The 27,530-nt window shown below is 38.6% G+C and overlaps 1 protein-coding gene across 2 annotated transcripts; it reads right to left on the bottom strand.

Annotated features, from left to right (window-relative positions):
• pls3 (plastin 3 (T isoform)) lies at positions 1-26,960 on the bottom strand. Of its 2 annotated transcripts, none has more exons than XM_066649278.1 (16): positions 26,897-26,960; positions 17,604-17,714; positions 14,097-14,260; positions 13,106-13,235; positions 11,569-11,701; positions 11,400-11,481; positions 10,895-11,060; positions 9,759-9,901; positions 7,837-7,932; positions 4,315-4,510; positions 3,587-3,665; positions 3,353-3,470; positions 2,454-2,587; positions 2,127-2,250; positions 1,915-2,039; positions 1-1,247 (listed from the first exon to the last, which is right to left on the bottom strand). In XM_066649278.1, exons 2-16 carry the CDS (start codon positions 17,662-17,664, stop codon positions 1,115-1,117), a joined length of 1,884 nt encoding a protein of 627 aa, XP_066505375.1. In that variant the 5' UTR covers positions 17,665-17,714; positions 26,897-26,960; the 3' UTR covers positions 1-1,114. The 2 variants fall into 2 exon arrangements, with proteins under 2 accessions (XP_066505375.1, XP_066505376.1); XM_066649279.1 differs by lacking the exon at positions 26,897-26,960 and adding an exon at positions 19,960-20,065.
• Positions 26,961-27,530: the final 570 nt, after the last annotated feature.

Raw genomic sequence — 27,530 nt, 5'->3', positions numbered from 1 at the left:
ACTATGAACAGTTTTATTGTCCGTATGCAGATTGCTCTTAGTTACATACAGGTTCATGATATTTTGGTCTCCGTTTTCTCTCCATAGTCAACATGCTCCATTAAGGCTAGGCAGTTCCAGTTTTATTTCCCCTACAATAAGAATGTTTTGGTTATCATCAACCAACAGAAATAACCATGGCTCTGAAAATGTGGTGTCCTTCCACACTGAACCCCCTTTTGTTTTTATATTCCCACAATTTCTTTTTAATTATTACTCAACGTGTGTTTAATATTTAAAGCTTTTGTCAACTTCCCAGGAGTGCTGTTTTAAATAACAATAAAAAAAAAAAAAAAAACGAAAAACGAACTTGTTCATGCATAGTTTGTTTTGTCTGGTTCATCCTTTTTATGTAAAAAAGCAAGTATGAGTATACATGTACATAAGACATAGTAAAATTAGTTAATAGCTATGGAATGTATTAAAGCTTCTACCTGCAAAAAGGATGTGTATGTGGTTTTTCGTTGTTTTGATAAACTCTAACTATGTATAAAATGCTAGGAAAATAAGCATCCAATTCAACAACATTATAAAGAGGCCACAGAGTTTTCGGTACTGCATAGTACTGCAATACTGCGATGATTAAGGCCTGTCGCCACGTTCAGACAAAACTCTCTGAGTAGACAAGTTGAGATGTACATTTTAAAATTACACCAGTCACTCGCGCACATTCTTCCACAAATACGCAAATAAAAATATACACTGCACAATCTGAGATGGCTTGAATTCATCACGGATATGTTTTACTTGTTTTGCATCAATGAGAAAGTTGTTTGGATATGTACCTTCCTGGAATCTGAATTTTTTTTTCTTTTTTTTTTTTTACCTGCTCTGGTTAAAAAACAAAAACTATCCAACCCCCTTCAGCCCACAGTCCTGGTCCTGACGAAATAAACGTGATTCTTTAGAATCTGTTGGAGCTTCTCTGAGTTTTGTTTTTCCCATTTTAACGATCATGGCTAATTTATTTAACCAGAAGCCTTTCAACCAGCAAAATGGCTTTTAGGTCAGACGTCGGCTTTGATTGGCTACGGGGAGGGCCCGTTTTTTGTTGTTGTTGTTTGTTTTCTTGTTTTTATGCCCTCTTCATTCCTCGGCCCATCAGGCAGGCGAACACAGTCATCACCATTTTGGGCTTCACTTCTACTAGGTCGTCAGGCAGCGCATAAACACGGGCGCCAATCTTCCTGGCCATGGAAACAGCATATCTGGAAACCAAATGACACGTGTGAGAAGATTATTCCTTCTTTCAGATGTTTTGGGTACATCATCCCTCTGTCTTACTGGTTTTTTCACATGTACAGAGCCAATGTAGGACTCTTTTGTGCCCCTTATATTTTCAGCTTAAAAAGGAATACTATATAGTATTTTTACCTAAAAATAACTTTTTTTTTTTAGGTAAGAGGCTTGTGTACCGCTTTATCTCACTACAAGACGAATCTAGCTCAGTTTTCCCAGTACAGACATTATGGCAGAGAGAGAAAGGAGGAGAAAGAGAAAGAGAGAGAGTCAGACACTGACTTTATTCAGTAGAGTGAGCTGAAACAGACATGAAGATACAAGTTGGAGTTGTATCTTGTTTCCCTTTCTTCACGTGCTGCGATGTTAGTTAGTGCTAGGATTTGTTGATGAAAATTTCATAATCAGATTTCTGAGAGATTACTGAACAGTGAGCCAGGGTTTGCGCCTGCCAACTTAACTGGATTAGCTCACTATTTAGCATTAGACATCAATTCTTGTAATGAGGGCTTTTCTACTGGATGCTGCGCTTTTATAATGGCTAGAGTAACACTGATGCTACACTTCATGGTTCAGAGAGATGAGAACTACAGAGTCCACTGCCTTGTCATCACTCTTTAGAAGTCCTAAACTTACTTGGCATTCTCCAGCTTGTCCTGCTCATCCAGACTTCCAGTCTTTACTAGATCGTAGTGGACGCTGCCTGGCTGGATGGCATCAATGAGGTCCAGCACCGGCAAGCTGGAACTGATTTCTTTGTCCTATATCAGAAGACATTTACATTCCATTTTATCACAAGGTTTTCAATACAAACACTTAGAAATACTAAACAGACAGCCACCACCAACCTTGAAGTTTGAAATTTTGGTCGATTTTCCTGCTCCTGCCAACGTTTTATTAACCCAGTTAACGATTATGTCATCGTTCACCTTCTCTCCATCTCCCAGGTCCTCAAGTACATTCAGAGTATATCTAAAGTACACATTAGGACAGAACAAGATGGGTACAAGAATAAAGAGACAACGAACACGGCCATATGAAAAAGTGTTGCCCTCAGAGAGATGTACAAAAATTTAAAGGCCAACTAACATATTGTTTTAAGAATATTTATGTAAACTGTCCAAGACAATATGTATCAAATGGTTCAAATTTCTATATGATGGAGATACACACACCTCCTCATCAGCTGCCAGACTAGCGCCAGTGTCAGCGTAGGGTTGCCATCATTTAGATCTTGACCTCCAATGCCCACCAGTGAAAATTTGGCAGCTGTCTTTCCAAGGTCCACTGCATAGTTACAGTTCTCCAGCTGTGCTCAGAAGCAAAAACACAGACATGTTAAGCAGACATCTTGAGGGCAAATTGGTCTAAAACAAAGTTTCAGAAACCTGCAAAATATTTCAAGGCAATATTGATTAAGGAGAAATGTGGTCTGGTTGCGGGGCCTCAAGGGCTGTTCTTGGAGCATCTGGTATAAGTAGAACGCAAAGTACGCCAAACTGAGACATTGGCCAGCAACACAAACTTGAACTGATATCAGACAAGACTCTGTTCTTTTAGATGTGCAATTTCAAGTCTTGACTCATGAAGCCCTGACAATGTCCATGACCTTGTAAACAGTCCCTCTAATGAGTAAATTCAGCCATTTTAAGGTGCAGCAAATTCTGACACAGCCGTTCTGTTGTGCAGAAATGTCTTCCAACAGAACGGAAGGCTGTAAAGCAGATGTAGGTCAGTTTAAGGCTGCCATGCACACTGCCAAGTGTGAGCTAGAGAGGTTTAAGCCCCTATGCAATGGGCTTTGTAGAAAGGATCTGTGCTCTATGGAGTGATGGAGTAACATCCAATACCTCTGACAGGAGCTGGAGAGGTAATTTTTTAAACTGAAACTAAACATCCAGCATCTATAACTGACCTCACTAATGTTACTCATGCTGAATTCAACCCAAAATCTCACTGCAATGATCTAACATAAAGCCTTGTCACGACAAAAGAGATTTTTCATTTTACTGCAGCACAGATGGGACCAAGCAGTCTTTTTGAGGGTGAAAATGCAAATAAAATAAATGGGTACCTTTTTCATATTGGCCCCAATTTTTGGGTAAGGGGGCTTATTAACTTTGTTATTCCAGTCAACGGGAACTTTGATTCGCTCATAGAGCTGCAGGATGACCAGGGCATCTTGGAGATCACTGTGACAATTAAAAAAATGTTTAAAGATACAAAACAAACCACATATTAATAAAATACATTAATAAATCCAATGTAAACATCATGAGAGGCATTCACAACCAAATAAACCTTTTACCCATATAGATGGTTGACATGAGGATTAACACCCAGTGAATTCATCCAGTTGCGGAATGTTCTCTCCTCCCTGGTTTCTCCTAAATTAAGAGGGGGAGGGGGGAAAAAAAAGTTGACTGCCTGCTATACATGACTGTTTCAAGTCCATTTTGCAAAACACATGAATAATCACAGTCTGAATCTATCTGCACTGAAATAAAAGTTAATTGACCTATGAACACCTCAATTCCCAAAGCTGTAAATATATACACACACACGATACAGATATGACACCAATTTTCTAAATTTTCAAGCCAAATACAGAAGATAAAGAGACAACAGAGAAGGCATTATGAGCGTGATTCTGAAATGCTACTGTTTGAGCACTAGAGGGCACCAAGACCGCCCTGAGCACAATAGCGTTCTATACTCATCAGGAAATGACCCAACAGGTCCCTCCCTGTTCTGAAGCATTCCAAGCCAAAGAGTAACCCACACACCCAATCCTGTATACTTTATGAATACGAATTCCGTACCACACATGTAAGCATGTCTGTTTTGAGACCTTCTTGTCTGTATTCTTTTCACATGTTTAAATGCTGCTAAAAGTAGCAGATTTGTTCAATTCTGCTCAGTGGGGAAAATGACCCCTACAGGACTGTAATCTAATGAAACACGAGTGGTGGGAAGTGGGAAATGCAGGAGAGGCTGGTTTTGCTGAATCGGAACTGGGTCAGTAAGTGTACCCACCCTCCAGCAGGCCCCAGTCGATGTCCTGGTTCTCAGGTTTGGTCAGTGCTGGGTACTTGTTGAAAAGGTTGGCCACAAACGCCAAATTGAGTTTGGGGTTGCCGGACACCACGTCAGCTGGAGTGACGAACTGTCTGCAACCCAGACAGTCGGCCTGCTGCAACATAGCCTCGGCTCTCCTCAGATCATCCTTTTCCTGCAGAACACACACACAAACACATTAATTGTAGACTCTTTTGGCATCCTGTGGCTAATGAGTCTAAACCTTACTAATCTTCCACCCTGTAATTTTCTTATTCAAATTAGTCTAAACCTCGGTTTAAAACACACTCCTTTTCAGGGCATTGTGAAGGCTACGGCTCGCTACCATACACTAGCGATTCATCTCTGTCTTTTCACATGTCATATCGTGGTTAAAGACAATTAGAGAGAGGAAGAGGGTGTTTACAGTCAAGTGAAAAATGTAAACAGTGAGCGTAACTCCAATACAGATAATTTAACTGCAAGCTATGTCACACATATCATAGCAGGAAGGGTCATTAAGATTAGGTACGATAACCGCACCGTCCAACTAAGGCACACAGCACTTCTACACAGTTAAAAAAATGATTCAATGATTCAAAAGCATCACCACCCCACACCAACTTTAAAAATATAAGCTAAAAATAGGATAAACTGAACTGAATAAACAAAGCAAAGCACAAACTATCACTTTGCAACAAGGGAAAGTGACACAACATGATATAATCAGCTTCAGATAAAAGTAAACACAGGATGAAATGGAAGTTCAGACTTTCAAAAGGGTCCATTCATAACACAGAGACACACAAAGTGTGTGCGTGTGTGTAGAAAAGGCCTTGCCTTTCAGGCATGTTGATTGTAGAGTGACCCTGAAAATGACCTGAGAACACTGGCAGCTTAAATTCAGCGTGAAAAGAGTGCTTTCTCCTTCCTGCTGTCTGGCCCCAGCCATTTTCCCCCAACGTGTCGCAGTCCCCTGTTGGTTTCTTTTGGCACAATGAGGGGTTAAGTACATGCACATGGCATTGTGGACCTCTGAATCACTGAGGTTTTCTTCACAAATCACTAAAGCATCTGCCCAAACACTGCTGGGAACTCTGCTATCGTACCATAAACTAAAATAAATAAATAAATAAATGTTTCACAAATGGCTTAGGCCTAGACCATGTGGATGAAAACTTGCACAAACAGCCTCTTTGGAGACAGGAAGATAGGAGGGGGTGTGGCTCTATGATGGGGAGTTTGGCATCAGCAGTGTTAACAGATGTGGGGACTGTGTCAGCCAGGGTTTTTTTTTACAGATAAAGATATAAGAGTACTAGGAAATAACGTGTGGAGACTAAAAAGTTGTTCTCTGCTCAGATGGCATGAATGGAAAATTAAAATTTTTCTTCTTGCCACAAATGTTGTCAAATCAGTCAGGGCAGGGCATGCTCAGTGTCTGACATTTGCTTTCTATTCTGAACTGGAGCCCTGTACAATTCTATGCATCACATATTTGCCTTAAAATGTATCAGACGGACTTGTGGTTTCAGATACTATACGACAACAGGACAAGACTAGGATGATAAAAACAGCTGGTGCAGTGCTGACTTGAACAGGGAAAACACATCCACTCTACAAGTACTGTGGCCTTTTAGTAAAACTAAATTAGACTGCAAACAAATCAAAATTTAATTACATTTAAGATAAGAAAAAAAAAAATCACTGGAAATGTGCAAAACCATGAATAGGAGCAGAGCCAGAAATAAATACAAGATCATCTTCTTGTTTATGTTCTCCATTGTGTGGTTTGCTTGCCACTTCAAACTGACACATAAAACACAATTTATACACAAACTTGGCTTTCCACTCTCTTTCAACTGCAGACTTGAGTGATGGAGTCAATGAAAGACTTTGCAGATACATTAACATTTTAAAGCCAAAATACAAAAAACAACAACAAAAAAAGTAGCCTTTTTGATGACATACAAAATGAAGGACTGCAATTCTTTTGTACATTGATGGAAAACATGGTACCTCACAAATCTCCTGATGCAGCTAAAAGGGAAGACTGCCTCTGAGTCTTTAAATGACATTAGGTTTGGCAAAAGAATTAGTTTTAAAAGGCAACTGTAAAGGTCTCTGTTAACTAGTTTCTCAACTATGCTTCATTTCACATCAAACTAATCTAATTTAATTTGGTGGATTTTTAAAAACATGTACCTCCCAAAATAGCAGCTTTAAAGGAGAAGGGGAAAAACTAACTTTCATTCATTATCTGTAACTGCTTATCCAATTCAGGGTTGCGGTGGGTCCAGAGCCCACCCGGAATCACTGGGCGCAAGGCGGGAATACACCCTGGAGGGGGCGCCAGTCCTTCACAGGGTAACACACACTCACACACACCCCTACTGAGTCACCAATCCACCTGCAACGTGTGCTTTTGGACTGTGGGAGGAAACCGGAGCACCCGGAGGAAACCCACGCAGACACGGGGAGAACACACAGGCCCCTGGAGCTGTGTGACTGCGACACTACCTGCTGCGCCACCATGCCGCCCCCTTAACTTTCAATGAAAGTGAATGTAAATAGATTTTATTCCAAGAAATTTTGGAGTATTTCTATAGATCTGTTCTTGTTTTATTTTTTTTATTCTAGCTTTTAATTTAATTGGTTTTTCCCCCGAAAAGCACTTTGAATTGCTCTATAAATAAACTTTGCCTTCATAACATTTACACAATGTCAAGGACAGCTGCTGTGTTTCAATGTAAACTTCAAATCTTCAAAAATTGAGATAAATATTTTTAAAAATATTAGGAAAATGCATCCAGCAGGTTTAATCATGTTTAATCATTTAAGCAAAAACCTTCATAGTTGGCGCTAGAGTACAGAATAAAGAAATGAGCATTTCCAGGCACTCTTATGCTAAGCTATAGAGCCATTAACTCCCTTCTCCGCTTACTGCTTAGCTAAGATTCCACATAATAACTTGTGCTCACACTGCTACAGAGTGCCAAGTGCTGCACATAATGTCTTGAACATCTGCCAGAGCCTTACAAGAAACCCTGATAAAGCCTTGCGCATCTGACAGAGAAGCACTGTGGTACTGCCTCACCTTGGGACCACACAAACACACACACTTCTCTTAGATAAAACTGCCAGTTTAAATGTTGCACTAGTTTTTGTTATTTTAATAACACATCTGACAGCCAATGACAATTTTAAATTAACTGAATAACGATCTAGGATGATGTAAGCCAAGTCTTTTTATAGCCTTTGTGTCTGCAGTAAATCTGTGCTACTCCTGGTTGTTGAATTGCTTCTGTATGGAATCAACAACAACAACAAAAAACAGATGACACAAGGTGCTTCTGGAAAGTCCATTATAACCCCCACATGCGTAAAGGAATTTTGTAGCAAAACATTGTTTCTTTCGTGTCTCTCCCTTGAGCATGAACATGATATGATCAGAGCAAGTACAACACAAGGACTCAAAAGCATCTTTAAAGTATAACTCACACTGAAGCCTGACATGTTGATGTCGATGCGCTCCTCGTTTTCTTTAAGACCTTTGGGAGAAATTTGATTCAGGAGGTGGAAATAAGCCCTGGAGTCCTGCAAGAATGAAGATGAACATTCAGTAAAAATGAAACATGACATTTCAACATTTCACGTACAGGAGACCTTAAGATTTGTTGGACAAAATTCATGGTGAAGGTTAGAAAATAATGACAAAATCATGATAAACAAGTGAATGCTGGGACAGCTAATATTCGGTAACAGAATCACTGGGTTTGAGATTCAGAAATAAAAATGATGAGTCATGCCATAGGGAAATGCTTGGCTTAATGTTTGGAAAAAAGTACCTTCACAGAGTTTGAGAAGTCTGAAAGCTAAAGCACAGGGAAAGAGATAGCTGGTAAGAGAAAGCTTCACATTCAAGAATTCTTTTCTTTCATTCTGTGGTGAAGATATGAGCAAATTAAATTTGAAATTATATCACGTGCAGCAATAAAGCAGAAACGGAATACCCATGTCTGGATTCTGTACTAAAGATTGTAATTACTGCCCACACTACTCTTTGAAGATAACACATTATTTTGGTGCCCTGGTTGTCTGCTTTTAAACATGGTGAATTCCACACCAGCAAAATGTACTTAGGAACTAGCAAAGGCTTAAGAAATCACCAAAAGTCTGCACACATATTTAGAGCTATTTGCTAATTTGTTTTTAATGGACTGCTCTAGGGCTGGGCACTTAATCGAAATCGACATTCAGAACTTCTATTCGACATAATCTTGTCTATATCGATTATTTTTATTCTGTTACGTCCCCACTGTGTGTTCATGTACCGTCCCTTTAAAACCAGGCTACCAAGCTGTAGTCACGTGATTCTGCCCCCTATCTGCCACATGGAAGCAACCTAAACTTCGAGGCAGACTGAGTGGCAGACTAATTAAGACGACAATGAACAAATACAAGTCAAATGTAAACGCTGAGAAAAAAACAGTTTCAGTGACCAAAGCACAATCTCACACCAAATATAAACAGCACTCAAAAAACAAGAGAGGAACAAGCTCCCAGCAACATTAGTAATAATATCCCAGCTTTAATACTGGAGCAAGCCTCGTCACTGAATTATGAGGGTCAAACATACAAAAACAACATAATAGTTAATTGTAATCACGGTAAAATGTAAAATTAATCGTGATATTGATTTGCGATGTTATCGCCCAGCACTAGACTGCTCCATCTCATAAGACAATTAAGCTATACATAGAGCTAAACTTAGTAATTAGTGATTGCAAAAGAAAAAAAAGGGAGAAGGAAAGAGAAAGAGACAATGACAACAAATGCTAAATAAATAAATAAATAAATAAATAAATAAATACACCTATCTTCAAGAATTAAGCATGCCTGAAAGCCATGTGCTGCGTGACATCATCTGCCCCGTAAAAGACAGATTCTGAGATTGGTCTATAGCTCACTCTACTGTCACAAGACATGCACTCAAGCCAAGAACCTGTTCATCAGTTCATCAGAATGAGACTGCACATCCTCAGGAAAGTTTGATTAAACCAATATGGAAAATGCATGCATTAAACAAAACAAATTGAATGCATGCATTATTGTATGAATGTACTGTATGTACATACTGTTTTTAATCAATACACCTATTAGACTAATGATAAGAAGAAGTTTGGAATTTCAACCTAATATTATTATTAACTATTATTAACCTTATTATTATTTATATGAAAAATAAAGCAAGCTCCTACTCATCAGAACATTAAAACTAATTATAATTCCAACAATCCAAATTGGTTGAAGGGTGATCAGCATTTTTACACATTAATGTGTTCATCAAAGCCTATGGTGGATGAAAAAAACTGCTGGAGTTCATACAGCACAGAGCAAATCTGTCACTAAAGTGGACTCACCTTGATGTCGGAGCTGAAGTTGTTTATTTTTTGCCAGCCAGCGTTTTCCAGGTGGTAGTTGGCCCAACGTAACAGCAACTCCTCTGGGGACAATTTCATGAGATCCTCCAGAGTCTCACCCTCCCGCAGCAACGCCGCCAGTGCTGCAAAAACACACAATCAAGTGTCAGCACACGTCTCTGTACTCATATCACAATGAGCAAACAAACACAGATAAAACACATTTAATTTAGACAGAACTGTATTACTATTAACAAAGCTAGGAAAGGGAATTTGTTTAGGAACGTGGAATACAGGCCCTGGATAAACTCCAGGGAAACTACATTTACCTATTTATAAGTGTAAGGCATAGTTTTTGTTAATTATTACATTTTAAACTAGATTTACCTGCTTCTAGGTCATTAAACGTATGCTTTTTATTGGATTCTTTTTAATAACATTTGTACATTTTTATACAGCATTATTCTTTTTTCTTATTTAGAGTTCTTTTTGTCCCTTTTACTTTCTTTTTTATTAATGTTATCCAAAAATTTTAATCTGCGTTTTTCATGATTAATCCTGGCAGGATTACACTAGCTTCCTGTCTTTTAGGATTGAGTGTCTATTAAAGGTTTAGGCTTAAATAAATTAACATAATTTATGCTTTTTTTTTGTTCATTTCCAAGTTCTCCAAGAGCTAGCACTGCATAAAGTACTAAATAAAAAGAAGTTTGTGGGAAATTTAACTGATGGACTGATAAATCCTACATTGACCTCTTTTCTCTGCCCCACATCTGGACAGGTCCCTTGTAGGACTGCTTTCACCACACATTACTGCACATGTATCACTTCACTGACGGCAAGGCAGTCAAAAAAACACAAACCCAAAGCTCTGCAAATTCCTGCCCTCCAATTTAGAGACTGAGCAAACTTGTTATTCTGCTAGAGCAGCCGGATATCTGACTACAGCAAGCTTGATGTGCTGAGACGATTCTTCCCAGCATTTTTATAACTCACCAGGAAGGAGAGGCACTATCTGTTTTTGTGAATTCCTACCCAATGGCATCAGCCCCTGAGCTTCTGAATGGTGCCAGTGTTGGGACTGAATGTCTGAGCATAAGCAGGTCAACTGGGTTGAAGAGGTGGGGGGTGCTTACCTTCATTTCTGCTCAGCTCAATGTCAGCAAACAGTCCGATCTTGATGATCTGCCACAGCAGGCCCAGCACCAGGTGAGGTTTGCCTTCCCTCAAGTCCATTGCACCAATGTTGACCACGTGGCAGCCGATGGCTGATGCTGAGTTCAAGGCCAGATTGAGGTTCTCCTGCAGTGGGAATGACGGGGTGAATTAGCATGTAAACCTGTCTCCTTCGAAAACATCAAACTGAATGAAATCCTTACTGTATGTACACTACTGCTCAAAAGTTTGGAATCAATTACATTTTGATTGTCTTAAAAGGGATAACAAGGCTTTAAAATAGACCTTAAAAACAGGGGGAAAAAAACAATCCCACAATTTCTGATACGTCAGAACCAAGATTATCATTTAACAGTAACATATTGCCTAACTTTCCCAAAGACAATTTATTATAAATCTAAATTTGTGTGATTTTATAATCAAGACTAGCACAAATTGAAGTAAAAAAGAAAAGGAAAAACTAACCTGTGTTGTGAATGGTGTTAGCTTCTTCTTGTTTATTGTCCTCTCATCAATTGTATCAGGCACTGACAGGTTGATCATTTTACTGACAGCAGAATAGATACACATTTACTCTTATAACAGAAACTTATTTAGAATATAGATTCAAACTTTACAGTGTAACTGTACTTACCACAGCACAACTCCATCACCTACAGCCTTGAAGAGGTCATCCGTGTTGGGGTTCATGGGCAGCACATGCTTGCAGTCTGGGTCTTTTTCCAGAGCTGTGTTGATCCAGTTCACAAAGGCAAACTTTTCCTCCTCTGAATTGCAAAAACAACAAGATGTCACACAAGAGGGCTTTTACACGAACTGAGTGCACTCGCATACCTCTCCTCCATCTCGGCAAGCCTCACACACATCGCTTAGAAATGTTTTGAGAAGTGAGATTAAGGGACACAATCTTTGTTTTATGTGCTTAGCTGATAGTGACAGCTCAGCCATATTTGGTTTTCACGGCCACATAAACTACCTCAAACTTACCAAATACAAAAACATCATGTCTCGTGTCCATTCAAATGGACTGGAGGACAAATATTAAGGACATGCAAAAGCACAAGAGCAAAACTACATGGTCACTGTGAAAGTCTGTTATGTTTAGTGAAAGACATTAGAAAATCATCAGTAGGCTAGAGCAAAAGCAAGAGAGATCATTGTGAAACTATGATTCTATGACATTTTGTTTTTGGGACAGACATTTTACCAGTACTTCAGTTGGGAAAAAAAAACACATTCTACTAAGAGAACAATGAGCATTGTGCAACAAAACTCATCAAATATTATGCATATTTATATTCAGTGTCCCATGGCCAGTCATGCTCTCTTTGGGCTTGGTTTTATTTATTTATTTATTTATTTTTAAGCATTATACTTGCTTTCTTTGGCCAACTACACCACCCGAGATCCTCCTTTGCCACGTTCACAACTAGAATTAACACACACCTTGGGTGATCTATTTACCAGAAGGACAGTACTAAGCACAGGTCTGATTGGGTACCATGCAAGTAGAAGACTCACTGAGACACAATCATTCAAAGCATCTGGGCAACTGTTTAGGGACAAATATCCCTGCATGACATTTGCAGCACCTTGATGTGTCCCCAAGAAAGACAAAAACAAATGAAATCAGCAAAGTAGCTTCAAGTGTCTCTTCCTGTTTGTTAGTTGTGTTAGCAGTCTCTGTGGCCTAAACATTTGTAAAAACCCTTGCTTGTACACAAACAAAGCAGCAAAAGACTGGTGTAGTTAATGTCCACTTTGAACTGCACCTTTTTTCCCCGTTTTAAAATCTGATCATAGCCAGTCAATGGAAATGCATTCCATAATTTTGGAAATGCCAAGTGTCAATGGCTATGTTTGAATCTCCATTTTTACTAAATCCTTGCAATATGGGGAGTTGTCCTTCACAATGTGTGAAAACCTCATGATGAATGGACTAACAGAAAGGCTCCAAAATTATTTCGAATAAACTCTTTACATTGACTTCAATTGAGGGTTAAGAAGGTTTTTTTTTCCCCCCATTCTCCTGTAAAGTTACAATATTTTAGATATATATTTTTCATTAGACAACAACAATATGTTTAGTGTTCAGTCTGGATGAAAACAGACTGTTTTGTGCGTTTTGTAACTCCTTTATATTAGCTGTTTACTGAGATTTTTTTTCGTACCTGAGTAGGAGTGCTGTGTGCCTGCACTCGAGAGCTCAGATGTGCCTCCAATAGCCAGAATGCCTTCTTTCCTGTTAATGGCTTTGCGGAAAGTCTTAGCAACCTGACTACTTTTGAGCTCTTGGAAGATCTACAGAGACATAAGAGAACAATAAAACGAGTTAGAGCTTTACATATATTATTACAACATTACTGAATGGCCTTTGCCTGAAAATGACACATGTAAACAGACAGCCAACAGTGCAGATGCACATATTCCATTTGCCACACCCAAGCAATCAGAGTAGGCCCTTTCAGTTCCAAGTGAAACAAGCGGCGAAACCAAGCTGCCAGCAGCTGCATTATAATCCCTCCTCCCCACCCTGTGGACTGCCGCAGCAGCGCAAACAAACACAGGGCCATTGACAGAGGAGAGTCTGCATTTAGTGGAAGTGTTGACAGTCGCAGGAGAAAGGCATTGTCCACAGAACCAGCTGGATGGCTACACTGAGATGCAATCATTTGTCCTTGGAAATTTTGCACCAGGTTAACAATGACTCAAGAGACTGACTACAAACCTTTTTGCCCCTACTCACTCTGAGAAGGGCTTTTTAGAAATCTTTAAAAAAAACAAAAAAATAAATAAATAATTACCTAAACTTCTTAGCCAAAAGTACTGTTAATGCTGACCACTGCTGGTGGCTATTTACCTTTGAATCAGATAGATCCAGTTTTGGCTTAAAGCATCTGCTGAATCTGCTAATCTAGGATTTAGTACAATGAATCTCTCCCTCTCCCTCGCTCAGGGAGTGTGTGTGTACCATATGCTCTGTCAGATAAACCCAGAAAAGCATTAACCAAATTCACTAAAAACCTCTAATAGTATTATACAAACTCCACAGGAAATACCTTTGAGCTGCTCAGGCACCGTGAGTAATTATTCAATCAGACAGAAGGAAAATCTTACCTTAATCATTCACAAAAAATAAATAATAATAAAAAAAGGACTTACAGAAAGAAATTCTTCAAAACTGATCCTATTGTCCTTGTCTTTGTCACCCTCTGTCATCAGTTTCTGGATGATCTCGCGGACTTTGTATCCTGGCAGAGGCAGATTGGCTTCTTTGAACAGGTCATGGAGCTCATAGTCACTGATGTATCCATTGTTGTCCAGATCTGCATACAGATAATGAAACAAACCACGTAATGCTTTAAGTGCATGATTTAGCATGGCACAAAACTGGCCTGACAATATCATCTGGAATACAGCCAGGGTTATGAGTGCTCAGCTGAATCTGTTTATAAGTAAGAGCCACTCAACCATTACCAATGTCAAGAGATGGAAAAAAATAAATAAAAAGTTGAGTTTATATTTTTAGGTCACTTATCTGTAAACTAAATGGGCCTATTTACCAGAAGCATCCGATAAGAAAAATCTGGAAGTTTTTTTATCCTGAGGCTGGCTACATGTCCCATTAACTGCAATTAAGTCACAAGACCCAGGATGATTTAAAAGATTTCTTTCCACCTACTGTTCTTACTCACTAATGTGACTCGAGACTATTCACATAGAAGCACACACAGCACATGTATGGAATGTAATGGTCAGTAATTTAAAAAGGATTGAGATTACACCAGGTGTTGAAATCGCCATCTTCCCATTCACAATTTGACGGCAACAGCTGCTTGCATTTTATTCATCATTATATATAAATCACTGGTTATAACAAATTGACTTTCCATCCCACAAACCAAGAGACATTTTTTTGTCAAGAAATTCACTGCATAAAATCTGATTTTGCCAACTGAATTTTAATTAAAACCCTTTCAGTGCCAAAGCTCTGTACTAAGATAAAAATAAACCCTAAACGTCCATGCTCAAGAGGAGGGGAGAATGTGTGCGACTGGAGCATGTTTCTGAGAAGTAATATTCTACTGAGCAGCTCGAGTCAATTTCCATGATTTATGGCCACAGGATCCAACAGCTCTCTCAATACTGGAGACTCTTTAGACTTTGCATACTTTATTCTGAACAAAAGTGCATAAGACACACACACACACATACACAGAGTTAAGGTCAGTGATGGTAACCTGGTTAAGACTGTTCTACTAAACTCATTTGCATCCCACAGATTCAGACACATAGTCAAATGCTAAACTCTTGAATCATGTTTCCATGCATGTCCGAATTTAGCCTCTGGCCTTAATTCTATTCAAATGTGTCAACAGGGGCACAATGAGAGGAAAGGAGGAGGAAGAAATGGAGGGAAGAGAGGGAAAAAAAACAAACAAACAAAAAAAACCTTAAATATTCTCTCATCTCTTATCAGAAGAGAGATTAAATCCCTATTATTTTGGCAAGCCAAGTGTTGTTTGTGAAACCATCAGCAGGACCGCCACCCTCCCCCCGAAACCAAGCACTTTGAATGGATAACATCATCCAGACATGAAAAGCAAATACTATGCTGACAGGTGCCTTGGTATATGGCTGGATGGCACATTAAAAGAAATGATGTCTTAGGAATAAGAGCAGCAAGATGGCTTGTGTATGTAAACTATACAAATGTAAGGCAGGCCCAGAGGTAATACAATTATAAAAACATTAATCGACTGATATGTCTAGAGCTGAAATACTATACCAGTCGTACAAAGCAAAAAGTTCATTGCTAATCTATGATCAGTTTCTGCCTTTCATTTCCTGAATAAGCTCGAGTTACTTTAGAGTCATACAGCTGGAACTTGACGAATTACACTGCGATGTGCACAGGATGACTTGGCTATCACCACGATGCAGTTGATGCAGTTAATAAAAATGCATGATTGGCTCCTATAGTGGTTTTGTGTTTTAATGATTATTACAGTTTAATATGAAGTCTATATAAAAACAAATCTGCCATAACATTAAAGCCACCTATTTGTTTCTACACTCAAGGCTCTATTTACCATTTACGCAAAGAGCAGGGATCACTTGGTTAGTGAATCATTCTCAGGGCTGCAGTGACACTGACTTGGTGGCTTGTGTTGTCAGTCAGACACAGCAGTAATGACAATGATCCAGCGCCTAAATAATACCTACACTGTAATCATACAGACAGTGAAAAATTAATAAAGATATTCAGAGCAAAAATAATGAACTACATTCTGTAATATTTGAAGTAAAGTGCACCTATACATTCAGTGAACACACACACACACACCTTCTCAATAGGCGTGGTGCTTGCATAAAGTTGTATATAATCACAGTAATTACAAAACGTAATCATATAAAACAAATAAAATATAAAGTAGTAGGTGTGAGTGAGTTTGAAGAACAATGTTTTGTTCAGATTCTCCTTGATTTGCATGAATTTGTTACATCAACAGCACACATTATTTATTAACCAATAAAACTAGGTGTTGGATGATAACCTCAAATAATACGAACTCCACGAGGAGAAATTAAACCAACACATTCACACACAGAATATTACACTCACTGGAATAATGTTATTTGTAGTTCAAAAACACACGTTGGTAGGTGGACTGGTGTCTCCAAAAAAAATTAAATAAATAATAATAATAAAAAAAAAGTGTCCGTAGGTGTGAGTGTGTGTGTCACCCTCTGAAGGACTGGCACCCAGGGTGTGTTCCTGTCTTGTGATTGTGAATGATTCCGGTTGGCTCCGACCCACCATATATTTAAATGCATAAATTATTATTTATCTCACATGGGGAGAGAGAGGAAAGAAAAATAAATAAATAAAACACAGCCTTGTGTCCTTGGTCAACTGCACCAATCATTATTATGTCATTCACATTTCACATTTAAAGTGGATCAGATTCCATGGCAAACTTAGGATAACTTATTAATACCTTACAGGTATGCACCAGTATCAACAGTAATTCTGAAGTGAACCTGAATAAGATAAAAAGGTTTGGCTTGTGTAGATACAAACAAACATATCAGGTCATGTATCAGTGAAAATAATAATGTTTCTAAAACACTGAAATTTTTTATACTGTTTACATTGCGCAGAACATAATAATCTAGCAACAGACTCTGAATCTGTATCATCTGGATCAAACATGTGCCATAGTCATCTAGCTAGCTAGGAAGTTAGCTACGTTGATAAGGGCTTTGCGATTTGCATTAAACGCAGAGAGATGTAAAGCCATGCTTCTAAAAACAGGTCGTGATGACACCTCCATATAAATGACCACAATTTCTGGTCTGGCTGTGGAAGGAGTCTTAAAAACCCTGTTGTAATGCACATATTAACTTTTGGCTTTAACAATGGTGGATGATGAATACAACACAAAAGGAAAAAAAAAGACTTGAAACATAAAATTGAATACCAAACTTTTAAGAAATATTTAAACAAACTGTACATAAAGTTGAAACAGTAAATATTCACATCACTATACAGCTTGTTAGAAACACAAATGAAAGGCTTAGGATGATCCTTTCTAGAAGACTTGAAGTTTTCCGTTTAGAGTGCAGATCTACTGTTCAAACCAGTAAAACAGGAAGACCACTTACCGACTTTCCCAAAGGCTTCACGCAGCTCCTCAAGCTCCTCCTTAGATATCTTAGCCGCCATCTGCCTGGAGAACAACCTGTACCTTCTTCAGATCAACAATGCACCCTTTTCTGTTGGAAAAGAAAATATAGAGAGGTCAAAGAAAGTGTATGGATACTGATTATTTGTTCATTAGCCAAGTTTAGTAACTGCCAGTATTTGTATAAATATCCGATACTTCACGGGTCTTTAAAAGCTCATTTTAGCATAGTAATGTACATCACCATACAATAGATTAGGAACCTGCCAGAGAATACGGTAAGGTCCATTTGCATGGCATGCAAAGGGCTGTCAAGAATGCAAAACAGATTATTGCATGTGTCATTACCTCAAGTAAAGAAGATCAACAGGAAGTCCTTTAATGGAAATCATTTGATTGATAAAAGCCTGTCTTGTTAATTATAAATTTGTTACATTCCCTAAACAACTAATGGCAAATTCAACAATAGACAAATGCTTATATTAGGAAAAACAGAGCATCTGATCTCCATCAAGAAGTCGATTGCTTGGTATTATCAACCAACTCATTCTATGGTTCTATGGAAAACATAAAAAGACTTAAATACATATCCCAGTAAAGAATTTTCAATGATTATCTGATACATCCAGAGCAAATTATTCAGGCACAGTCAAACCCACAATCTATTCAGGTCAGAGGGCTACAGTTTGCATACTTTGTTCACGCCAGCTGGGTGCTAAACCAGGGTCTGCTCACCAGATGAAGCCTGGTGTGATTTGAGAGTCCATCAGTTGCTGCTGCTTGAACTTTGTAAAACTGATTAACTGATTAAACACAACTGTGTACCTGCTGTAAACCTCATACAACAAATGTTGAAAATGTAACAGAACCCTTTGCACAAAAATATAGACAGCAGGAAACTACTTCAGTCTATATACAGCTGTTACCTCAACTATTCAGGCTACGTAAAGCTCACGCTAGATAATCTATGCTATTAGGCTGCCTCTGTTTTCTTGGCAGTGATTCTGGCTAATGTGTTCCATCCAATGCTGAACTGGAGTCAGAATGATCCTTTCACTCCTAAGGAAGAGCTGAGAAGAGAGAACAAAAAATAGAGCTGAGCTAAGATCTAGTCAAGCTAACCAGTTATGGACTGTGGGTCAAACTGTCAAGTGCTGGAATGGAGGGATCACCAGCAAAGGTGATACTCATTCACACACTCCTTTATCACGCATCCTTGCAGTTACTCCTGGCTCTATTATGTCAGGAACCATGCAAGACACCCTTGCCCACATCACTCCACACAGAGATGCAAGAGGACAGAGTAAAACTAGTTTAAAATTCAGTCCCTGAACTCCTTGCACTTAAAAATGCTTTTTCTCCCTCATGTAAACATTTTCTCTTGTAACATCTGCCTCAAGGTCTGTATTTGATCTCAGCACTCAACAATTCAGAAGGCCAACATCTTAGAAAGTCCACATGTGGAAATGGGGGCAGGGAGCTCCACCCAAAGCCTTGCTGCTGTCCCACATCACCAGCCACATCCCAGCACTGCAGAACCCCTTTGCTACTGCCCCAGACTGCTCCGATCGAACCAGCTAGTTCTGCAATCAAATCGGACTACCCACAAAACAGAATTCAGTCTTCTTAACCAGCCACACAAATGACAAAATACACTTTAACTAAGGGTTGAGTTTAGAAGGCACAACCTACTTCACTTTACAAAGAGCCTCTCTTTTTGTCATTAACCATGTACAATGTTTACAGCACCCACAAAAATATTAATCAGGTGTCAAAACACTAACAAAAGCTCTACTCAAGGAAAACAATCTAAAGAAATGATCACTTTACCTGTACTTTCTCCACAAAATATATACAAACCATAAGGAAAAATTATTTTTATTTTCTTTTTTTGTTTGGGGAGTGGGAGGATTGGGGGGGGGGGGGGCAATGAAAACAAAGTCTGAATTCCATGCATATCACAGTCTCTTACTCTTGTGTCTCCCTTGTATCTGCTAATTTCTCTCTTGACTGCATCTGAAAGCTAACAAACCCAAAAAGAAAACAACTCCATTTTCTATGGTTAACTAGCAGACTATCTGGTATTAGAAACAGAGAAACAGAGAAAAAGAGAGAGAGAGAGAGAGAGAGAGAGAGAGAGAGAGAGAGAAAGAGAGAGAAAGAGAGAGGAGAGATAAGGAGTACACTCTCCCTCCCCCGACCTGACACTCAAACAGGAGAGCAAAAGAGTATGGAAGAAAAGAGTGAGACACAAGAAATAATAATAAAATAAAATTATAAATAAATAAAATAATTTTTTTTAAAAAAGATAACTAAAGAGAGCTGTAGATGCTGACCTGTGCTGAGATTCAGCTTCTCAGCGGCAAGAAGCAAAGGCTGTGCTCCCTCCACACCCTTCAAGGCTAATGTGGAGCGCCAGCATTCCTGTCTGCTTCACAAAAGACCTCAGGCAAGCAAGTCATAACACTTCCTGCCTTGACTGGAGCGCAGTGTGTGTGTGCTGGGGAGGTGGTGGCGATGGGGAGGGTGTGTTAAAGAAAGACGAGAGAGCACGAGAGTGTGAGTAGGTGGGGAAAAAAAAAAGGCATCTGTTTTTCTCTCTCTCTGTTCCAGATGTAAGCTATTGGGCGACAAGCGTGAGGAAAGCACCAGAAATATAAAGTGTGAGAAACAGAACAACTGCATACCTGTCATCATCTCTGCAATTTCACAAACGGTATAACCCTTTCCAAAAGTGGAGACAAGGAAGGCTGTGTATGGGTCCTGAAACAATGACCCTGCTTTGCTCAGGAAATATTCAGTGTGAGCATTAACACAGGACACAAAAAGAGTCAAGTGGTTGCTCATTCCCGCATGAGTGAACTAGCAGTAGTTTTAAATACACCACAGTTTTTTTTTTTGGCAACAAGTAGGCTACTGATAAAGGCAACGCTCCACTCCAACAATGCAACTCACTTGGAATCATGATCATTGGGACAACCCTAATAAATGATCATGTGTACCAGAACACTGAACAACATGCCTTGAGATTATGACATTCCTCAAGCTCAGGTTATAACATGAGACTGTTCACCAGTTCAGCAAGCCCCATCTTGTGCATCAGGAACACAGTTCTCAAAGATCCTGCCCTGGAGTTGAAAAAACACATTGTGAAACATATGGGATCATTAGGCCCAGGGCTGTTTCAGCATGGAATTCTAGTGTTGTAAGAATACAAGTAAGATTCAGGAGGACAGGCCACACTCCACACACTACTGTCATTCTAATCTTCATGACTTGCAAGCAACTGGTCCCTGCTAAACAGCTGTGGAGCTGGGCCAAAAAAAAAAAAAAAAAACCCACACACAACTGTTAAAAGCAAACGCTCCAACAGGTGTTCCCTTCCCTTTCGCCCCCAGTCCAATAAAGTCAGCAAAGAAGTTCCCAGAGAGCCACACAGACAACTGTTTTGCCATCAGATGCAATGCCTGTCCATTTGCTATGTAGACACGAGAAAAACATCAGCTGCTATTTGTTAAGATATTGAAAGAATTGGACTAGCATTGCAGAGGAAAGTATTACTTACTTACAGTGTGTTAAAATGCAGTAAAAATGAATGAAATAATGACTCTTCCAAATAAAGTTTTGATATATTTTTCAAAACTAAATATCTGCCCGCTGCAGTATTATTATTAAGCAAATGTTTCCTGATACTGATTTGATTCAGATGTCACTGATATCATCACTAATCATAATCTAACTCCAAGGGGTTATTTTAAACTGTGGATAAACTTTCACAGCTTCTGAGGTAACAGAAGACATGACGCATAGGCAACAAATTGGGGTCAGACATAGCTCAGCGATGGCCCGAATCCAGCATTACACAGAACGCTTTAACATCCTCATGGGAAGGGCAAGATAACGATTTCAAAATAGACTCCAGTACTATTAAAACAATGAGGAAAATTCACTGACCTGACACACAGTCACACCTCACTTTCACAATCCACAGGGACACAGTGCATCGAGCAGACAACTCAAAAGGCTATATTTGCGATGGAATGCTTGAGATGGGAAAGCCAGAAAAGAAACTTGTTTGGTCTTGTGTCTACTCAAGCTTATCATAAATCATACAGTTAAAATAAACTCTAGCTAAGCATGTTGATAATTCACATCACCACACTCTTAATATAAAGAGGAGGCGACAGTAGGGTAGATGTGATATTGTAAAAGAGACACAGAAACACAAGCAGGCCATTTGAAGTTAATCTAAACCACAAGCAGGAGTGTGTTGTCTTTAACTATATGCTGTCATGGATGTTGTGAATACCTGACGTTTCAAGAAATTTGCAGCATCCTTAAGTTGCCTTACTGAGGAAACAACACAGATGTGCAGTCTATTAAAGCCCCAGGGAACCTACATCTTTCTAATGAAGTTAATCTTACTCCCCTGGCACCAAAATACACATGTACAAGTCTGAAGTTTTTCATCAGAATTTCTCATTCAGTGTTAAACGGGTGGTCTTAATACTGGGTAATTCATACTGAATCATTCCCTAACCAAGCACATGGCCGACACGGCTCTGCCCGCCCACAATTGCCGGTCTCAATGCTGTGTGTTTTGCCATGGCAATGTAAACAAAAATGGGATATAAAAAAAATTATGTTTGAGCAATAAAACTAAATCAGCCTGCTCTATTTTAATAAATTTACTTTATGCAAATTTCAATAAAAAAAAAAAAGTGTACATGTATGGCACAAAAACATCCAGAAAATAATTTTAAGCTGTAATATAAACAATATGCTTTCAGCACTGCAAGTGCATCAGTGACATTAATCAAACATGCTCACTGGAATATTATACCATGTCTGTACCATTCTCAGACACGTGGTGAGCATTGTTTTTGCTTTTTTATAAAATTATTGAGTGTTTTACCATATCTCTGCTTTGTTTCACAATTTAAACACTGCTGGATGTTTAACATTACACCCAGGTTTAAAACCATTAACTCTAAAGTCTAAAGGTGAAACAAAAATATGAATTGTTACTGAAACTTTGGCATCCTTGTGTTCAGGTTTCTTGCAGAGGAAATTTTGGAGAAAACATTACAGTTCATGGTTGTGCGAAATCATAGACAAGCAAGTTTCAAAAATTCAAAAAGCTGGTCATCACAGTAGGGGCAGGTAAAAGGGCTGGAAGCTGCAGTTGACAATATAGTTGTGGTTAGTCAAGCTAGCTCACCACAATGGGCTGGGCTCTTTTACGTTTGTTTGTCAAAGTGATCATGCAGACAAGAACTCCAATTGTATTTCTTTGTTTAATGAAAAGGGTTTGTATGGAGTTTGTTTTTGTGCCAAAATCTTGAAAATGATTATTACATTTTGAGAGGACAATGTTGCTCAGAGCGCACAGCTAATGAACTTGAAAACTGCATTCCTTCGAAACCTAAAAACCTGCTCAGAAATGTGCAAAACACTCAGGTTCCTATCAAAACTTAAAAATCTACTCAACAGTGCTCTCTGCTTTCTAAATTTTTATTTCTACTCTCTATTCCACAAACTTATTTTAGCTTTCAGATCTACTCAATATGAAACACTGGCACACTTGCACCAATACTCCAACCAATCAGAAAGATTTTTCTCTGAAAGATTTTGTGACAAATGTAACTCATTACATTTGTCTCTTCTCCTCAAAATAGACCTAGCTGTTGTTGGTGATGACTCAATTCAGGCTGGATGAGTAACTATTTCAGACCAGCAGCTTTTATGAATGGAAAATGTGCCACAATTGGGTCTGGGGTGACTGAGCCAGCGACAGTCTTTGCAACTTCCCAAATTGGAGTCGGCAAGACTCAGGCTAGACTGTATTAGACACACCAGCGGTGGAAAATTGAATTTAACTGTCTAAGCACAAGGAATACAAAGGGCAACGTTTTCACAAATCACACATTCACAAACATAAAAATGACACCAGTAAATATGGCACTAAAATTTTTTCCATTAAACTGTATTGTTCTGTATATGCCATTGCACCATAGCTCAGACGTATTTAACATGTTTTCCTGGTTCATTGAACACCTGTATATAACAGGTGTGTACAACCAACTATGACAGAGGCCAATATTTTTGCTCAGGAATTTAACACATGGTTTTAGTCATGTTCCAAATTCACCACGTCAAATGGTAAGGATAAAGTAACTTTTAAACAGAGCCTACAATCTATGGTGCATTAAAACCTATAAAATGTCAGAAAGGCAATGCTCAACACATCATTTAGTAAAAAGCTTCATAAAGCCAAATATAATTTGAAATATTACCAGCATTGCTGAATAACAGTTTACCATGTTTATTTTACTTCTTCCCTAACATAGTTTGCAAATTGGCTGAAAAACATCCTAACCACACGCTCTTCCACAACAAATGCAGGATGATGGTCATAATTACAGCACAATACCATTTCTTCTGCTTTTTAAGTAAAAGCTCTTAGGGGAAAACGAGAGAGACACTTCAAAAGCAAAAAAGACAGATAGCAGTAAAACCACTGGGCTAGTAAACAAGACTGTGAGCTCGAACAAATTGTTCATAGGCCAAACCTTGACACCATTTAAACATGCAAGAAGTGTTATGGCCACACAGTAATTACAGTCACGAGCACTTCCAAACAGATCTATAATGCTAAAAAACTTGCTGAAACAACACAGAGAAACACCAGAGACCGGCCTAAGATCACCACCGCACTAAATCTTCAGAAGTCATCAAAGTTGATTAGACACAGAATCAGTGATGTGCCTCAACAAATTGCTGGGCTGAATTTTTGTGACATCACCCTGCACTGTATCTGATCACTTTATTTCCTTCTCAAAGATGCCTTTAAAAAAGAAAAAAAGCAGTATGAGGAACAATCTACGGTTGCAATCCAGAAAAGCCAAAACCAGACATTCCGATCTAGCCGAGGAATCTAAGAGGGGAACAGCCTTGCTCTCACGAACCATGTCTAAAGCGCTGGGTGACTTATAAACCTAATGCATGGGCCTGTTTCTTTTTATACAAGGGTAGTTACTCAGTGAGAGTATGTTCATAAGTTAACATTTTACCTAAGCAGAAGGGAAATAGATCTTTAGGACTGCAGCCAAAGATTTTCAGAATTTACTTCCACAATTCCTCGTGGAAATTGGCAGCTCTTATCTCATAACAATTATAGCACATGACTTAAGGTCTATAAAAGGGGTAAATGAGTAACTTAGATGGGTATAGTAACTGTTGGTCAAGAAGAAGATGCACAATATGTTGGTAAACAGCTGAAGCACCAAGTTAAATTTTGCAAAAAAATGGGTAATGATTAAAAAAAAACTTGGGGATCTTATTTCCATTGTCTTCCATTAGATATAAAAGTTTTTTTCCTTCTCCTGCAAAGTTACTATTTTGGAGATAGACCTAAATGTTTTCACTGGAGAGCAGTGATCTATTGCAGTGTATAAATGCGTTGTTTCATTAAGAATGCAGGAACAGAGCTTAACTGCATCAAAAATTATTAAACACACATGAAGCCACTGTTGTAAACATTAGATTCTAGGTCTGAAGTAGTCTATCAGACATTACTACAGAATGGGTGTTACTGCTTTTTGATCCAGCTTCATGTAATAACAGATGTGTTATCCTAATATCAATCTCAAAGCCAACACTCTAAAAGTCTTCAAAAGGCAAGTGTAAACGGAATTTCTTTTTCAGTGGAAATTAGTAAAGTAATTTCATTAATTTGCTTTGTTTCAACCCATCTTATGTCATCTGTGCATGTGTGTGGGGGAGAGACAGAAGAGGGAAAGCATCAGAACTAGAAGAAAACATCCTTTCTATACGATACATTAAATTAATTTGTTTTTTTTATCTTTACATTTTCACTAATAAAATACATATTCATGAGAATAATAGAATACAAATTCTGCTTTGCCCCATTCAGAATGTGTTCTGCCTTGCGGCCAGTGATTCCGTGTAGTCTCCGGACAACCACAGCCCTGAACAGAAGACATAGTCACAGATAATGAATGGATATTATGCATTTGCATAATGTCTTGTGAGGATTAATCTAGTAGTTTCATGTGCCGTCACTCCATGTGGCATTGGAGTAATAAATAAAACACCTTGGGATAAATGAAAGCAAAACTCACTACAGTTAAACCGGTCTAACCAGTAGTTAGTCCGAAGGAAATGAGAAAAAAAATACCAGCATGACATATGCATAGATAAATGACTCGCTAAACCTTTAATTAGAATAAACAGTCTAGAAGTTAAAAGAGGGCACTATGTCAAAAATATAATATCAGAGTATTACACCATGTACAGACAAAGTATTAATAAATAAATAAAGTCAGAGCACCGCCCTTATATTCTACACTCAATATCCATTTCATCACCTCCACTGACTATAAAAGTTAACGTTATCTATTCCACTGCATACTTATTTTTACACTGTTCTTCAATGGTCAGGTCATGCACGAGACATTCAAGGCTGCTGGTATTATTGGGATGATGGGTCATTCTCAAGACTACAGTGATACTGACGTGGTGTGTGCTGCGCTGGTAAGACTGGATCAGACACAGCAGTGCTGCTGGAATTTTTAAACACCACCTGTGTCATTGCTGGAATTACTATTTTTGTAAATTGTCCAACAAGCTAATTATATATATATATATATATATATATATATATAATTTAAAAAATAAAATAAAAAATCCAAAAAGCAAAACAAAGAGTCGTGTGAACAAGAATAATTTAAAAAACTGTATAACATCCTATAAACTACTGTTTCTGATTTTACTGTTGCGATGGTTATGTGTAGAACAGATTGAAAATGAGCTAACATCAGGAAAAGTCCGACTAAAGTCTGTTATTGTACAAATATGGGGTAAGAGGAGCTGATAAAATGAACGATAATATTAACTTAGTGTGTGTGACCATTTATTCGGGCGCTGTACACAGATAATACACTGACATTTTGAACAATACACGATGCTTCTCAATAATTCATTTTTCTGATGCTGCCAATTTCCCCTGTGGTGCCTCCTACGTGAAGCGAGCGAAGAGTCACTCCATTGAAAGAGGGAAAATCTTGGAAATGTTGTTGCTAACAACTTTAGCAGCAGAACCTGAATGTTCAACGGTTTCCCGTGCCACAGAAGACAAAACTTACTCAAAACAAGACACGTGTATAAAACAAAACACTCGAAACTATAAAAAAACATCGCAGCTGACGGGAATCCATGTAAGTGGAGTTAGCTTTATGGAACTGAACTTACTCTGTGGAGTCCCTCCGTGTGTCCGTTGCCCCGCTGGCGTCCTCTCTCCTGCGCCTTCTCCCTCTTTCTCGCTCTCATTCCTAAGCTCCACCCCAGTGAGGAAAATCACAGCACATACTCCGCCCACCCATTCTGTCATTGGTCCAAATTGCTCGAAAACCTAGAAGGTGATTGGTTAATGCTCCTTTCCATATCACAAATCCTTCTAGCCTTCTCCACCCATTTTATGTAATGTTTACATGGGCAGTTGCAAGTGAGAAATTCAGCAGCTGGTTAAAAAAAGATTTTTCACTTATGAATTAGATTTTACTAAAATATATGGCAATAGTTCTATTCATTTTCATTAAACACGATGCAGAAGCTCAACATGAAAAATAAAATAAAGAGCCTTATGCCTCAGTCTAACAGCTAACCTAACCTTGCTATCTCTGTGTGGATAGGATGAGGCTTACTCTCAGCATTACCCAGCACTATGCTAGCTTTATGTGGTTTTCTACTGGCTGACATTAGAGAACTAGGTGATTCATTTTTTCCAAGCATGTCAAGTTTTCTAGTGGTGCTATTTTAGCAGCATTTCAAAAAGAAGTAATGTCTGGGCTTAAATGTCTTGGAGGAAGTATTCGCTGGCCTTTAC

This window comes from Hoplias malabaricus, chromosome 17 (genome assembly GCF_029633855.1).
Source record: "Hoplias malabaricus isolate fHopMal1 chromosome 17, fHopMal1.hap1, whole genome shotgun sequence".
Lineage (NCBI taxonomy): Eukaryota > Metazoa > Chordata > Actinopteri > Characiformes > Erythrinidae > Hoplias > Hoplias malabaricus.
The sequence above is the reverse complement of the archived record's forward strand: the minus strand, read 5'-3'. Positions and strand labels throughout refer to the sequence as shown.